The sequence below is a fragment of the Erythranthe guttata genome, chromosome 14 (genome assembly GCF_056151865.1).
Source record: "Erythranthe guttata isolate IM_541 chromosome 14, IM_541, whole genome shotgun sequence".
Taxonomy (NCBI): domain Eukaryota; kingdom Viridiplantae; phylum Streptophyta; class Magnoliopsida; order Lamiales; family Phrymaceae; genus Erythranthe; species Erythranthe guttata.
This window is the reverse complement of record NC_142546.1, coordinates 16,194,264-16,210,977: the sequence shown is the minus strand read 5'-3', so window position 1 is coordinate 16,210,977 and position 16,714 is coordinate 16,194,264. Positions and strand designations below refer to the sequence as shown.

At 36.6% G+C, this 16,714-nt stretch overlaps 1 protein-coding gene across 1 annotated transcript; it reads left to right on the top strand.

The window, feature by feature from the left end:
* Positions 1-3,582: 3,582 nt before the first annotated feature.
* LOC105951783 (protein NO VEIN) lies at positions 3,583-16,567 on the top strand. The gene is made up of 13 exons (XM_012975236.2): positions 3,583-3,876; positions 4,087-4,415; positions 5,173-5,674; positions 6,758-6,871; positions 7,544-7,697; positions 7,972-9,560; positions 9,680-9,892; positions 10,437-12,647; positions 12,963-13,075; positions 13,741-14,140; positions 14,226-14,543; positions 14,865-15,122; positions 15,316-16,567. Exons 1-13 carry the CDS (start codon positions 3,622-3,624, stop codon positions 16,333-16,335), a joined length of 7,476 nt encoding a protein of 2,491 aa, XP_012830690.2. The 5' UTR covers positions 3,583-3,621; the 3' UTR covers positions 16,336-16,567.
* The last annotated feature ends 147 nt before the right edge of the window (positions 16,568-16,714 follow it).

The window sequence follows — 16,714 nt, the reverse complement described above, 5'->3', positions numbered from 1 at the left end:
GACTTGTCAACAAATCAAAAAAAATAAAAAAAAATAATAATAAATAAAAAAATATAATATTGCATTAATTTACTGTCAACGGCAGCACAATTACATAAATGTAATGTCAACGGCAGTACAATTACGTTAATTAACTATCATTGACAGTATAATTACGCTAAATTACTGTAAGTGACAGCACAATTACGGTCAACGTGTAGCGGCGGGCGTGGAAAAACAAAACAAACCAAACAAAAAAAAAAAAACTTAAAAAAACACTAAAGAAAGAGACCGCCGGAAACCGGCGAAAAAATCCGGAAGAAAAGAAAAGAAAAAAAAAAGAAAAAAGAAAAAAAAAAAAAAAAAAAAAGTCAACGCCGGAGACCGGCGTTGACCGCCGGTCAACGCCGGAATCCGGAAAAAAAATCCGGAAAAAAAAAAAAAAAAAAAAAGTTTAAAAAGTCAACGCCGGAATCCGGCGGCAAAAAAAAGTTTTTGAAAAAAAAAATTTTTTTGAAAAAAAAAAAAATTTTGGGTCAAAATTTAATAATTTGTGAAATTTGGGGTCAAATTGAGATTAAATTAAGTTAAGGATGAAATTGGAGCATATTAAATTATACTCCAAAAAAAAGTCAAAATTGAATTTTTGTGGTCAAAATTGAACTTTTATGGACAAAATTGATTAATTTGGATTACAATTAAGAATTGGGTATAAATGATTGAGGGTAATATTGGGATATACATGAATGTTTCCTTTAGTTATAATAAATATTAAAGGGATGGGCTTATTGGTGAAAGAGATATGTCCCCTATACCTAGAATAATAAACATGCTTGGTTGGGGACTTTTGCATAAAAATCCCATATATATATATATATATATATATATACAGATACATATACTGATATACATATATATATTTATATTTTATATATATATATAGACATATACATATACATATACATATACTGATATACATATATATATATATATATATATATATATATATATATATATATATATATATATATATATATATATATATATATATATCTTTATATATATATATAAAAAAAATTTTTTTTTTTTTTTTAAACCGGGTACCCGATCGGGTACCCGGGTAGAATTTCTATTACCCGGACCCGACCCGGTTTGGGATCACCGGGTACCCGAACCCGGGAAAAACCCGGCTACGTAAAAAATTACCCGATCCGGTCGGGTAATACCCGACCGGGTCGGGTTATACCCGAATAACCCGACCCGAATGCCCACCCCTAATTCGATTAGTGGGACTGACGTACATGTTCGGATGGAAATTAGACAGATCGGATCTGGGAAAATGTATTTACGGAAATTAACAATATGTTTCGATTTTGATTTTTCCAAAAAGAAAATCGTGTCGTCGCTATCTTTATGCCGCCAATAACTGTCACGCGCAAGCCTATCCGCCACCATTTTGGTGCCAAATTCCGCCGGCGATGTAATTATGAACACTATAGACCAACCCGAAGGGTAATCTCATTTAGAGGTACTCGTGTGTGTACGTGAGAATGAAAAGCACAAAACAATATGACTTGAAACGACTAAAACAACTAAACGAAAAAGCATAATCGTCTTCTCCATTTATAGTTGAATATCTCAACTTATGTGGTTCAAAATTTAGTATACTCAACTTTCGCACTTACACATACATATTCATGCTCACACACTCCAACACATTTTTCACATGCGAGCTCACACTTTTGACACACACACTTATACACACATAGACTCACACTCTTAACACAAACATATACACAAATACAGCCACACTTTTAACACAAACATATACACAAATACAGCCACACACTCAAACACACTTTTCAAGCGCGCGCGCACACACCTTTGATACACTCTTAACACACTTTTCACCCACACACTTTTGAGTTTTTGACACACACACACACACACACGTATACACACACTTTTAACACACACGTATACACACATACAATAATTACGTATTATAGACATACTATTTTTTTTTAAATCATTTTTATTTTGCTTCCTTATCTGTTTGATCAAAATTCAAATATGGTTTTATATTCCTTATGTTAGTTTCTTATTTTGAAATATACAAGGGTAAATTACACCCACACCCCTTAAGGTATGCTGAAATAATATTAAAGTCCATGTGGTATCGGTAACTACACTCACCCCTGAAACATAGTTAGAAACTCTAAGGGAATAATGCATTAGATACGTTGTTCCGATAGAGTTCTAACAGACTATTACTTTTAGTAAGTGGTGGAGACAACATAGAGCTAGGGGGTGACATGACTCTCCCAACATTTCTTAAATCACCTATAGCGTTATGTTATGTTGTCTCTGTCACTTCCTGAAACTAATTGTCCGTTAGAAACCTATCGGAATAACAATAACGTATCTAATGCATTATCCCATTAGAGTTTCTAACTATGAATCAAGGGGTGAGTGTAATTACCGATAACACAAGGACCTTAAAGTTATTTCATCATATCTAAGGGGTGTGGGTGTAATTTACCCAATATACAAATATATTGCCCACCTATCATTATTTTACTACTAAATTAATATTATGTGAATAATAACCAATAAAATTTGGATATATGTGAGTCAACAATATTAAAAGTCTTTAATATATATATATATATATATATATATATTTGGGAATTGCTATTTGTGGTTTGAAAATTGCTATTTGCGGTTTATAACAAAAAATACTTTCTCTCTCTAAAACCTCAAAACTTCCCAAAAAAATCCAAAAACCCCCCCAAAACGCGTAAAAGCCCAACTTGGGCGCCCATTCATGCAGTGCACGCCCAAGTTGGGCGTGCAAGCTGCATTTGGGCGCCCGAGTTGGGCGTCCAGTGCAAATTTTTTTTTTCCGGGCGTTCGTACACGCCTTGAGCGCCCATCTTGGGCGTTTGAACATTTTTTTTGCGAAAAAAAAGCCCTACAAATCGATTTGTAGGGCTTTTTAACATGAAATTTGTTCCGTAATCGACCTACCCAATGCATATTACACATAAAAGAGTCGAAATTACATCAAAAAATAGAAGCCCAACCCTTCTTCAAGCTTGATTTCGAATTTTCGAATTTTAGTGAGAGCAATTACATCGCCTTGTAGAGATTTTTTTTCTGCGCAAAAACCCAAGATGGGCGCCCAAGGCGTTCGTACACGCCTTGGGCGTTCAATTAATTTTTTTTATTTTTTTTTGCAATGCACGCCCAACTCGGGCGCCCAAATGCAGCTTGCACGCCCAACTTGGGCTTGCACTGCATGAATGGGCGCCCAAGTTGGGCTTTTACTCGTTTAGGGAGGTTTTTGGATTTTTTTGGAAAATTTTGGGGTTTTAGAGAGATAAAGTATTTTTCATTATAAACCATAAATAACAATTTTCAAACCATAAATAGCAAGTCCATTTTTTTTATCAAGGCCTATGTAAAAAATTGAAATTAAATTAGTACTAATTCACCAAAGACTTCCGTACAGCTAGTTGACCGTCGGTCAACGTCCACTACTGGGCCCCACCTCTATTTCCTTTTCCCGCTCCTCCCAACGTTCAGTTGTGATTTGCCAGTGCTCCCTTTCTCTTTCTCTTTCTCTCTCTAGAAAAAAAAATGTACGGTCACACTTGGCGACCCCAGCGCGGCGGCGTTGGTGGTTGGGGATCGGAGTCGGCGCGAGCACTTGAGAGAATCGAGCGGGCGGTGGTGAAATCTCAGACCGATATTCTGGCGAAGGGGGAAAACGTGTCGGCTTGGAAAGTGTCGCAGGCGGCGCTGTTGACTCTTCAAGCCTATTCGTGGGACTCTCTGGGGTTTCCGATGCAGCAAGTTCCGTCGCTCTTCAGAATTATGGTCATCGAAGGAAAGGTTGAAAAATAAATTAATTAATTGTTAATAACGGAAGTTAATTTACTTTAAAAAAAATCAGATATATGATTAATTTTTTTTTTTCTTTTCAAGTTGAGCTTTGATTTATGAATATTATTTAAAGAAGGAAACATTTTGAAGTGTTAATAGAGTGTTCTGTTCAATGCAGTTTTTTTTTTAATTTATAGTGTTTATTTTTGTTTTCTCTAGGTTAATTCATTCATCCATTGCTTTGTTGGGGTTCAACGAATTACAACATTGTACGATTTGGAGGTGGCGATCTGTGATAGCGAGGGTGTTCGGCGGTTTGAAGAACTAGAGTTGGGACCTTTGTTGCAGCATCCTCTAGTCCAGCATTACTTTTCTGTTGGATCTGATGTCGCTGAAGTATTCAAGATTACAACCCAAGAAGTTATTTCTTACCTCGGTTTACTCATTTGGAGAAATAAAAAGATAACTCCTGATGATTTATTGGATTTTATTTCCAAGAGGAAGAAGCAAGGAAAAGAAACCCTCTGTCTACGCATCCAGAGTTTAGGGTATGCATATTATTTTTCGATTGTACTATTTTTTTTTTTTTTTTACTGGAGGTCAATTTCATGAAGTAAGGGCATTACTGCGAGGAGTTGCTCACCGAGTCATTTTATGATCTCACCAAAGGCTTTTAAAATTGAAGTAATTAGGAATTTATAGAATATAGGTATAGCAATTACTAAAACGGCCTACATTGATCACGCTTCTTAAAAGTAAATCTGAACATTTGTTGAGCATGCTTTTGAGGTTGCTTTAAGTCTCGACTAATATATACGTGAGCAAGATTTAAGATTCTTCGGTCATGATTCTTAAAAGGAAGTTGCACAAACTTCAAATGAGACGACATAAAAGCTACAAATATAAAATTTAACTCAAACAAGTAACCCATGCCACCCGTGTGGAATGCTTGACAATTGACAAGAAGAATAGTGACTATGAATGAAGGAACATATTTTTTTGTATACCTGTTCGTTAATTGTCATATTGCTCTATATGCACCTACACTTTATGACTTGCCTAATGTGTTGCACTAACTGAATATGGAACCGAGTCTTTAATACTCACTAATAAATTATTGACCATCTATAGGAGTTTAATCCTATCTGCTAAATTCTCTTAAGAAAATTCTAAGTTCATATTCTGAAATGATCATTTGTTTTTCCAGTATCCTCCCCTCCTTGTTATCTGTTTATATCACGACATAAATTTGAAGCTTAGCCGAAGGATCTTTTTGCCTGAAGTAATTGAATCTTTATCTAACAGGATGCATATCGGACATATCATGAATGTTAGACGATCTGAAAAAGCCTCAATTATGAAATGTCTTGACGGATTGGAAGTGAAATATGAGAACAAAGATTTTGTCCGTGACGAAAATGGGAATGACGATGAACATGAAGACAGTATGGATGTGCGGGGTTCTGGCAAGACCTCACCGGAGAATCTAAATATGGATAAAAGCAATGTACAATGTTCTGGTCTAATAACAGCTGAAGAAAATGCGTGTGGCAGTTCTTTATCTTCTCGTGGCAGCATTAGTACCAATGACAATAATGTGACAGCAAAAAAACCTGAAAGTTTAAGGTTCACCATCGCATCATTCCACGAGACACCTATAACAATGCCTGATGGAAGCAGGGTTCTACCCGGATTTTTTTGTGAGAATATGGACTCAGGGTTCAGATATAAGAAGGAAGTTGATGGTTTTACGAGAATGTTCATAAAGATCTGGACAGATACATGTAGGGACAAGAATGTTGATGAGGTACATTGACTCTCTTTATATTAAGCAGCAATTGTGGCTATGACACCATCTATTGATATATAATCTTTGACATGCATTAGATTCTATTCTCCTCCGTAAATGTGTCGTTCTAGTACTTATTATCGTCAAAGCTTAATTGATAGTCATAATCTTTCCTCTAATGCTACTAACATTAAACCATTCTTAGGAAACAATGGTTGGGGGAGGCGAAGCAGGGTGAGGAGAGGATAGAAACTGAGTAAAAAGAATATACAAAATGGCTAGAACGAGCAATTAATAACTTGCTATATTCTGAAGGTTCTTCATCTTCAAAAGTTTGTGGCGTGATTTATTTCCTTAGTTTGGCTTCTTACACTTTCTTATTGCCACATTTGCCCCTGAGACAAACTCTCACTCCTAACAGTTGCACAGTGGCATCCTGTTCTTACTTTAGCAAACACCAAAGCTGTCTTAATAGATAATGTTTGCCTTGCAGTTTGTAGCTCTTCCAAGTATCTAGATTCACATTTGCAAACTTATCTCTAATAATTAAACTTAGGTATTTTAGAAATTTTCTTCTAGATAAAGGAGTATAAACATTTGCCTATTTTTTTCCCTTCTGCAGTCATACTTGAACTTGATTAATTCTAGATATTACGAGTTTATCTTGTACCATTTGTCAGTTAACCCATTCTTATTTTAAAACTCGTACAAATATATTCGGCCGTCTGAAGTGAATCCCTTCTTTATCCCCATACACATATGCATCACATGCGCTCACAACTATTAGAGAAGTGTGGTTGGCCAGGTTGTTGCATTATGTTGTTAGTTTGTTTGAAATCAAATCACTAGCATTAAATTTTATTGCTGAAGCGAATTCATTAATCCAACTTGTCATTCTTGTGCATGTTAGATCTTTTAAGGTCACTGTCTTCTTTATTTTCTGAATCTTTGCATGGTAAAAGATCTTGCTCTAGAGTACAATAATATTTATTTGTCTTACTGCGGAAGTGGTTGTTCTTCATTTACATATACTTGATAGCACTCTATCTCTGTCTTGCTGCATCCAATGCCGAATCTCAACTGATTTTACTTGAACTCTAGGTTTTCGAGGAGATGGTTGACTATTATTCGAAGAAGAAGAAGAAGAATACGAAAAAAAAGAAGGGGAATTCAAAGTTTTCAAAGTACCCATACGTTGGATTGCTAAATGTTGCTGTGAGTTTGTCTGAAATTTCTATTTCATACTCGTTTTATTGAATATTGTTAATGCTTCCTTAAATGCGTGTAGGAGCAAAACTTTCTATAATAGTTAGTGTTTTGCCTGGAAAGTATAGTCAACGATATCTTTTTATATGTTTAGGGTATTTCCCTTTACCATTTACCAGACCCGTTTTTCTTTTTTGATACTCAAGTTATAATCTCGGATTTTTCTTTTCAACAATTTTAAACCAAATACGTGTTTGATTATCAACTTTGATTTCTAACATTGTAATGATCACACCATATTTTGCCGATCATAAGAACGAGAGCATAAAATAGTTCTAAAAATGCAAAACAGACCCACATAGTCTAAAGAAATCTCTGACTGGAATCCTGCAGTATCAAAGTACAAGGCCAAACTGACACCTCCTGTGAGGTGATCTTGAGATTTAGGAGTTATTGCTTTCTAGGGAGTACCTTCACTTTAGTCACTTTTGCGTTCTTAGCTTTTCCCTTTACGACCCTTTAACTGATACCTCAAGTCTTTGAGAGGACACTTAGAGACTTTTCATGGCGGGGGTTCGGGATGAGATCAGAAACTATTTTTTCTGTTTGGTTGGGGTTGAATGCTGATTTTAGTTTTTTTGGTTTGTTTGGTTTGAATGTATGTTGCATTTTTTGCTGCAGATTGCATCTATTAAGTTTGGGATGTGGAATAGTACATCTGAAGCTTCTCAAGCTTCCAGCCGACAAGGGTTAGAAAACACAACTCCAGAGAAGCATGCAGGTTATGCATCAAAAGAGGTTGAGGCTGCTAAGCACACCTCCTTGGGTCAGAATGGTGAGTTACATCATACATATATTCAATAATTATACAATGCTGAGCTGTGGTAGTTTGTTAGTTCTTTTGTGGATTAATGCGCTTTTATGCAGCTCCCCCGACCCCCACTCTCTCAACATATGTAACACATTTTTCTTACATTCGCATATTAGTTGGTGTACTGGAGTTACGTTAATTCTTCCTTGAAGTTTGGGGTACATGTTTGAGGTTATTTTTTTCTATTAATGTATCTGAGTTAATACCCATCAATATTTTGTTTTTGTTTGTTCCCTAGGTGTTTTTGTGGAAGATATATTGAAAAACATTTCTGCACACTTGGCGACTGTTGATGATTTCCTAGACAATGAAAATCCCGCTCTTCAAAAGTTGATCTTCTTTCGGAAGCTTTACAAGTGCGAATGTTTGCTAATCGAACAATTTTCTGTTAAGGACTTTGAATCCCTTGGTTTTGGGGATTTTTGTACGTTTTTAGCCAAACATGCAACCCTACTACCTCATGCATGTCAGAAATACTTATTGACTGATGGCACTAATGGGAAGTCTTCTTTCGAAGCCTGCATGAGCCAACATCATTTGGGTATATTCTTATCACAAGCTTCAGCTAGCTTAAGCGAAAATGAGTGTTTAAGCAAGAAGAAAGTTTCCGAGTTGCTTATGATGCAATTCCCTTCAGTATGTTTTACGTTATTGGGAAATGGTTCTGCTCAAAATACTCTGGATATCATGAGAGATAGCAAAACCAACACAGGATCCAGCACCGTCTTATTTTCTGCAACTTTAACTGCGCCTCATGACGAGAAATGTCTCTCTGATTCTCATCTAACTGCCAAAGATGCCCTTGAAGTCTTACGTAATGCTCCAATGTTGATAGACCTAAATTCGTGGTCATTTTGGGACTTCAAGTTTGCTCCTTCTCTAGGTCCACTAGTAAACTGGTTATTGAACGAGGTCAAGACAAAAGAGCTTCTGTGTTTGATAACTAAAGGTGGAAAAGTTATGCGTCTTGATCATTCTGCTACTGTGGAGTCATTCTTAGAAGTTTTTGTTAAAGGATCCTCCTTCCAAACAGCAGTGAAACTTTTGTCGTTGCTTGCGCTGTATGGGGGTGAACACAAAGTTCCCACTTCTCTTTTGAAATGCCATGCAGATAAAGCCTTAGAAATCCTTGTTAACAGTTCTACCAAATGGGATGTTGGGAACAAGTATCTTCTCAGTGAGATAAAGAAAAGCAAAAGTGAATTTAACAAAGCAACTCCTCTTGTATCAAGATTTATCCTCGAGTGTCTTGGTTATCTACCTGAGGAATTCCGTACCTGTGCTGCAAACTTATTGCTTCCAGGGTTTCGAGCTATTGCACCTGATGCTTCTTCAGCAATTTTGGCTGAATGCAAACACAAAGAGGACCGTCTGATGCTTCATGAATTAGGATCATCACTAGGTATACTTGAGTGGATTGGTGATTGCAGTAACTTTTGTTTGTCCCCATTCAATGAGTCATCTGAATTTCATAGAGAGAATGATATGTCATGCAGTTTTACTTGTTCCAAAGATGAAGTTATATTATCCGTCGAGGCAGACTTGCATAATGCAGAATTTAAGCAAGACCAAGCTGTAGCCAATAGAGTTCCGGTTTCTGGTTATAGTTCCAGTAGTGACTGCACTCAGCAATTTGTTGGGCTACAGAGAGAGAAGGATGCAAAAATTGTAATTGAGTCTATTAGGCGTGAAGAATTTGGTCTGGACCCAAATAATTCGGCCTCAGAAAGTAGCATTCTACAGAAGCAACATGCTCGCTTAGGTAGAGCACTCCATTGTCTTTCACAAGAGTTATATTCTCAAGACTCGCATTTTCTTCTCGAGCTTGTAAGTTTGCAACTTTTTTTTTCTTTCTTTGCACATGCTTTCGTTTCTTCTGCCAGTTTTTATTTTTGTTGAGGCGATTGAAAAACTTAAACAACATTACGATGTTCAAATCTCTGTAGGTTCAGAATGCTGATGATAATGTTTACCCAAGAAATGTGGAACCAACTCTGTCTTTCATTCTTCTAGAGGAAGGCATTGTTGTTTTGAATAATGAACAAGGTTTTTCAACTGAGAACATCAGAGCACTTTGTGATGTTGGAAATTCAACAAAGAAGGGATCTAATGCTGGATACATTGGGAAGAAAGGCATCGGCTTTAAATCAGTTTTTCGGGTATAATAAGATACTTTACCTGACCAGGCCTTTATTTTTCTTGTCTTCTCTTAATTTTCTGTTTAAGTGAAAGTTGCATCAAAATGCTTTGTATACATGACTGGGCTCCGATTATTGTACTTAACTTTCAAGTTATACAGTTTTGAGTTTGAATCATTCTCGTCCTTTTAAACCCCTGTTAGAGAACCTCAAAATTGTCAGTCAGATGCAATTGCTTGAAATATCTTGTTGCATACGATTGTCTTTTTCTTTGTTTTTCTTACTCTCAGGCAAATGAAATTTTGCATATACCCTTGTGCTGCATCAAAACCCCATAAATATTTAAACGGATTAAATATTCTTGAGTAATTGTCTCATCAATATAGAGATTCCACTGTTACATTCTTGCAAGTTGATCATATATATGGTTCAAATTGTTTGTTTATTTTCTAACTCTTTACTAAGTTATTTGTTATCCCAGTCAGGCTATTCCCCCATATTTATTTAAATAGCTTTGTTATATTATTATTCTACTTAGTAAATTTCTTTCTTGAATTTCTTATAGGTTACAGATGCTCCAGAAATTCATTCTAATGGATTTCATATCAAGTTTGATAAAAGTGAGGGCGAGATTGGTTTTGTTTTGCCAACAATAGTGCCTGCCTGTGATGTTGACTTGTTTAGCAATCTGGTAACCAAAGATACTGATCAAAATGATAGGCACTTTTGGAATACATGCATAGTACTTCCTTTTAGATCAAAGTTTACAGAAGCTTCTGCCACTGACAACATCGTTTCTATGTTTTCTGATCTTCATCCCTCTTTGCTACTTTTCCTCCATCGCCTTAAATGTATCATGTTCAGAAACATGCTCACAAATTCATGTAACATCATGAGGAAAGAAGTTATTGGAGATGGAATTATAAATATTTCCTTTGGGAAGGAGAGGTTGACGTGGTTCGTGGAATCTCGAAAATTACAAGCTGAGCTCACTCGCCATGATGCTCAAATGACTGAAATCTCGATAGCATTTGCATTGGAGGAATCGACTGATGGGAATTACATTCCGAAGATGGAGCAGCAATGCGTCTTTGCATTTCTTTCACTACGGACGTATGGTCTAAAGTTTATCATCCAAGGTGATTTTATACTTCCGTCTTCAAGAGAAGAAGTTGATGGAGATAGCCCATGGAATCAGTGGCTATTATCAGAGTTCCCAAACTTGTTTATTAGTGCAGAGAAATCTTTCTGTAGCCTCCCTTGTTTTGAAAAGAATCCAGGAAAAGGTGTTTCAGCTTTTATGAGTTTCGTTCCTCTCGTAGGAGAAGTGCATGGGTTTTTTGCTAGTCTCCCTCGGATTATCATATCTAAGTTATGTACATCAAACTGCCTGCTTTTAGAAGGAGACAACAACACATGGGTTCCTCCACGCAAGGTTCTTAGAAGCTGGAACGAACAAGTTCGGGCTCTTTTGCCAGATAGTTTGATTTCAGAACTCCTTGGCCTTGGATACTTGCATAAGGATATAGTTCTATCAGACTCTTTAGCAAGGGCACTTGGAATTGAGGAATATGGACCAAAAATCTTGCTTCAGGTAATTTCTTCCTTGTGCTATACAGATGGAGGCATCAAATCGATGGGCCTCACTTGGTTATCTTCTTTCCTTAGTGCCTTGTATGAAATGTCATTTCAAGATTCCAGGCAAAGTTCTGTAGATTTTGGGACTGACTCTGATGCTATAAATAGGCTCAGGAAAATTCCATTTATTCCTCTTTTGAATGGTAAATATGGGTCGATTAGTGAGGGTACAATTTGGTTGAACATTGATGCAATGAGCAGTAAAATGGATAATGAGTATGGCCTTGAAGCTTTTCCAAATTTGTTTGCCGAACTTCGAATTGTTGACCCTGCCCTTTTCAGTTGTTCTATAGTTGGGAACTTATGTCAGATGCTTTACAAAGTTGGTGTCCAACGTTTATCTGCACATGAAATTGTAACAGTACATGTTTTGCCAGCTATTTCTGATGAAAAACTTATCAGCGAGAATAAAGGTTTAATGTGTGAGTACCTTTCTTACATAATGGTTCACTTACAATCAAGTTGCCCAAAGTGTTCTGTTGAGCGGCAGCAGATAATCTCAGAGGTTCACAATAAAGCTCTTATTTTAACAAATCATGGCTACAAACGACTGTCTGAGGTGCCAATCCATTTCAATAAGAAGTTTGGTAATCCCATTGATGTAGAAAAGTTGATAAACGGCATTGACGTGAAATGGTTCGAGGTTGACATAATTTATTTGAAATATCCAGTTCACAAAGCCAGGGGAATGCTGAAGTGGAGGAAATTCTTGAAAGAAGTAGGCGTCACTGATTTTGTGCAAGCAATTCAAGTTGAGAAGACAGTTGTCAATATTTCCAATGTGTCGGAGAAAGAGATGTTTTCTCCAGAGTCAACTATCAAAGATTGGGAATCTCAAGAGTTAGTTGATTTGCTATCTCGAGTGTCCTCAAGTGGTGATCGGGAAAGGTGCAAGCATCTTTTGCAGGTTATTGATACACTTTGGGATGATTATTTCAGTGATAAGGTTACTGCTCTTTGCAATATGAAAGGGAAACTCAAACCTTTCAAGTCGTCCTCACTAGTTAGCATCCTAAATGATTTTAAGTGGGTAGCTTCGAGTGTGGATGATGAACTTCACTACCCTGGAGACTTGTTCCATGATTGTGAAGCAGTGCGTTCAGTTTTGGGTGATTGTGCACCATATGCTGTTCCAAAGGTTAGATCAATCATCATATCTGTCATCATCTCTTGCACTTTTTTCATGTGCCTGTGAACAAAATGATCATGATTTTTTTTATTGTTTATTCTTGTTCTTTTGCAATGATGCCAATTCCTTTTAATTATCGCAGTTAGTAGCCATTTTAACGTCTACTGTAGTTCTTAACCCTGATATGATGTTAAATGTTGGTGTTCTTCGTAACCGATATCTGTTTATGTTCTCATTACTTTTGCAGTTTCAGACTATAATAGAGGTCGGCATTTCATCCCATTGACAAAGATAATTCAATTTTCTTTCTTCTGATTGAAACAGGTGCAAAATGAGAAGCTGCCAAATCATATTGGTTTCAAAACTTGTGTTACACATGGTGACACTTTATCAGTTCTTGAAGTTTGGAGACGATCTGGAACCCCTTTCAAGGCTAGGTATTGCTTGTCTTCTTATATCTCAATTGTCCCAATGCTTATTTGTCAGGCGGTCTCTGCCTATTGTTCTTTTATTTTATTTATTTAATTTTAATGTTATTATGTCTATTGAGTCTAGGGGTGGAATTTGAAACGGAACTTTTTGAATTTTGCAGAAAAAGAAATTACAATTCTGGATAAATTTTTTTTATTCCAATTTTCATTTTTTCTGAAACAAATCAGATAAGAATCCGAAATATATATATATATATATATATAATAACCAGAAGTTCTGCTTTTCAATCTGATTTTATCTTTTTAGTCGAAATTTTCTTATGGTTGGAGTAGATAAATGATATTTAAAAAAAAATAGAATTTTCCCAATTCACAAAAGTTTCTGAACATTTTTTATTTAATTTCAGATGTAACATGATTTGTGAAAAAAAATTAAATTTCCAAAAAATACTAAATTTCCAGAATCAGAGTGGCTTTCTGAATTTTTTGAAATTGGAATCAATTTTTCACTTCCCGAAATTAAGTTTTCAAGTTTGATCCATACGATTTCCACCCTAACTCAATTTATTTACAGTTAAAGTTTCCCCGATGTTGAGATTGTCCCCCGTCACATTAAAGACGTGTAATTGGTTAGTCACTTGAATGATTCATTAGATTGATTTCTTTTGCAGCATATCACAAATTTCCAACTTCTATACAATCATTTGGAAAGGAATGGCAACTAAAAAGCAGGAAATTGTGGAGAATCTGAGCTCTGGAGCTTTTGTATTTGTTCCATTTTCATCTCCTTCTACTACTGAACAAGTTGTACCTGGTGTGCTCTTATCCCCTAAAGAAGTGTATTGGCATGACAATACTGGTTCTGTGGACCAAATTAAGATCATCCATCCTCAGAAAGACTTCGATGCGGTTCATCAGCCTCTAACGAAAATGTTAAGCAATATTTATCCCGATCTTCACGACTTCTTTGTGAACGATTGTGGAGTAAATGAGAACCCTTCCCTTCTTGGCTACGTTCAGATTTTGCTTCAGTTATCAACTGTAACCACTCCATCACAGGCAGCTAAAAGCGTGAGTAGTTTAAATGCAGACATGTATGCCTATTGTATGTTTACCTTGCATGTATTTGTATTTACATTGAAGTCTTCTTTCATAGGTTTTTCGAGTTTTCTTGGAATGGTCTGATGGACTCAAATCTGGAATATTAAATTCCAGCGATGTTGAGTGCTTGAAAGTCACTCTTGAGAGAAAAGATTCCACGATTCTGCCCACATCACAAGACAAATGGGTTTCTCTACATTCTTCCTTTGGCATTGTGTGTTGGTGTAATGATGAGGAGATGGCAAATGAGTTTGAGGGTTTGAACATTATTGACTTTCTTCGTTTATGTGAGCTATCTGATGAAGAAAAAGAGACAATTCATGCAAAGGTGTCTGTCTTCATGCAGAGGCTAGGGATCCCTTCCCTTTCAGAGGTACCCTCTCTCTCTATATATATATAAAATGTATGTAATTTCATCACTTAATGCACTTAGTCTGCAACCATGTACTTTTGTGTTAGACAACTAAGGGTCACTCTAACCGCCACAGGGCCAGATAGGTTAATATACAACATCGAGGTTTACTTTTAATGTCCAATAACTAATTGCGGAGTGAACAATTATTCAATGCCTGTATCTTTTTGGTTATACATGAGATAATAGACGTTGGAAATTGAAGCAGTTTCCATTATCTATAATTGACGTCGGCAATTGAAGCAGTTTCCATTATCTCAATATTTGCTATCTTTATTGCAGATTATTACTCGGGAAGCAATTTGTTATGGTGCAGCAGATAGTAGTTCCAAAACTTCATTGGTCAGCTGGGCTCTTCCTTATGCTCAGCGGTACATTTACAACGCGCATCCTGATAGATATTTTCAACTGAAGCTCTCTGGATTTGAAAACCTGAATCATCTGCGTATTGTTGTCGTTGAGAAGTTGTTTTTTAGGAAGGTCATAAAGAAATCTAAAATTGCGTCTAAGCAGCGATTTGAATGCAACTGTCTTCTACAGGTATGTATTCTCGTATATCTTATACGCTTGCGGATGTGCAAATTAAACGTGCTTGGGCTTGTAACTCACTTCTTTGTTATTCTTGATGACAATTTCTAAAGAACACATGGCTTCTTCCTATAGAATTCAATTATATTATCTATCATGTTGCTCTGTGTTTAATGAAACTCTTTCTTCACTGGCCTTAATGTAGGGTGACATCTTGTATACAACCCCAGAATCAGATTCACACTCGGTATTCATGGAGCTTTCTTGCTTCCTGCTTGAGGGTATTCCTCAACTGCACTTGGCAAATTTTCTTCACATGATCACAACTATGGTAGAATCAGGTTCCTCGAATGAGAAGATCGAAATTTTCATTTCGAATAGCCAGAAGGTGCCGAAACTCCCAAGCGAAGAATCAGTCTGGTCACTTCAATCCACGCTCGCCCCCACAGATAATGAGGCCACCCCAACCCCACCCCGTGTTTCGAGAATGACTGATGAGCAAAGAAGCGGGTCGAAATCCAGAAGAAAATCAGGAACCAATCAAAATTGGCCACCTGTCAATTGGACAACCGCTCCTAAGTTGGGTTCCTCCACTGCAAATGTGTCGAACATCCAAACATTACGTTGGCAGCAAAAGGGACATGGGTCTAACGCTGAAAATACTGCAACGCAAACAAATGTTAGCTCATCTAATTGTGAAAGCAATATGGATGCTGTAGAGAGTGAAAACGCCGATGTAGTTACCGAATCTGATGACCTAAATTGTGAGTTATCGAACGTTACCATAAGAGAGAAACTATTTTTTGGCACGACAAATGGTCGACAGGCATTTTCGACTGGGAGAAAAGGAGAGATGGTAGCATTCAAGCATCTCTCTTCGAAAGTTGGTGACAAAGAAGTCGTAAAATGGGTGAATGAAGTGAAGGAGAGTGGACTGCCATACGACATTGTTGTAGGTGGAGATGAAGAAGGTGGTGGGGAATACATTGAAGTTAAAGCAACGGACTCTACGAAGAAAGACTGGTTTGAAATATCGGTGGGCGAGTGGCAGTTTGCAGTCGAAAAAGGCGAATCTTTTAGTATTGCGCATGTTGCTCTATTGGGTGAAGGTAAGGCCAAGATTACTATGTACAAAAATCCAGTAAGATTGTGCAGGCTAGGCCAGCTCCAGTTGGCTATTGTGATGGCACATCAGCAAAAGGATGCATCCATTACCCATGCATAATAAATACACTGATTATGTGTCTTTGGCTGATCTGTAATTACACCGGACGACTATTGATGTTTCGAGTTTTGTACAGTTAATTGCCTCGGGAAAATGTTTTATAACAAAACTCTATGGAAAATGTCGAAGCGTAAAGATTTTGTGGTTGTATATTTATTATGTTTATATGTATGTACATGTATATTGATTTCCTTATGTGTGATGAAGACTTTACATAATGTGTCAGCAGTAGCACAAATGCTTTAGACAATGTTATAATTGAGGAATGTATACTATGGAAGATATTTACCTTTACGCGTAACTAATTATCGTCCGTTTCTTACGAATTTAGAACTATTTTTCCCTATTAAAAAGCCAAGCATTCAAATAAGTAGCAAAA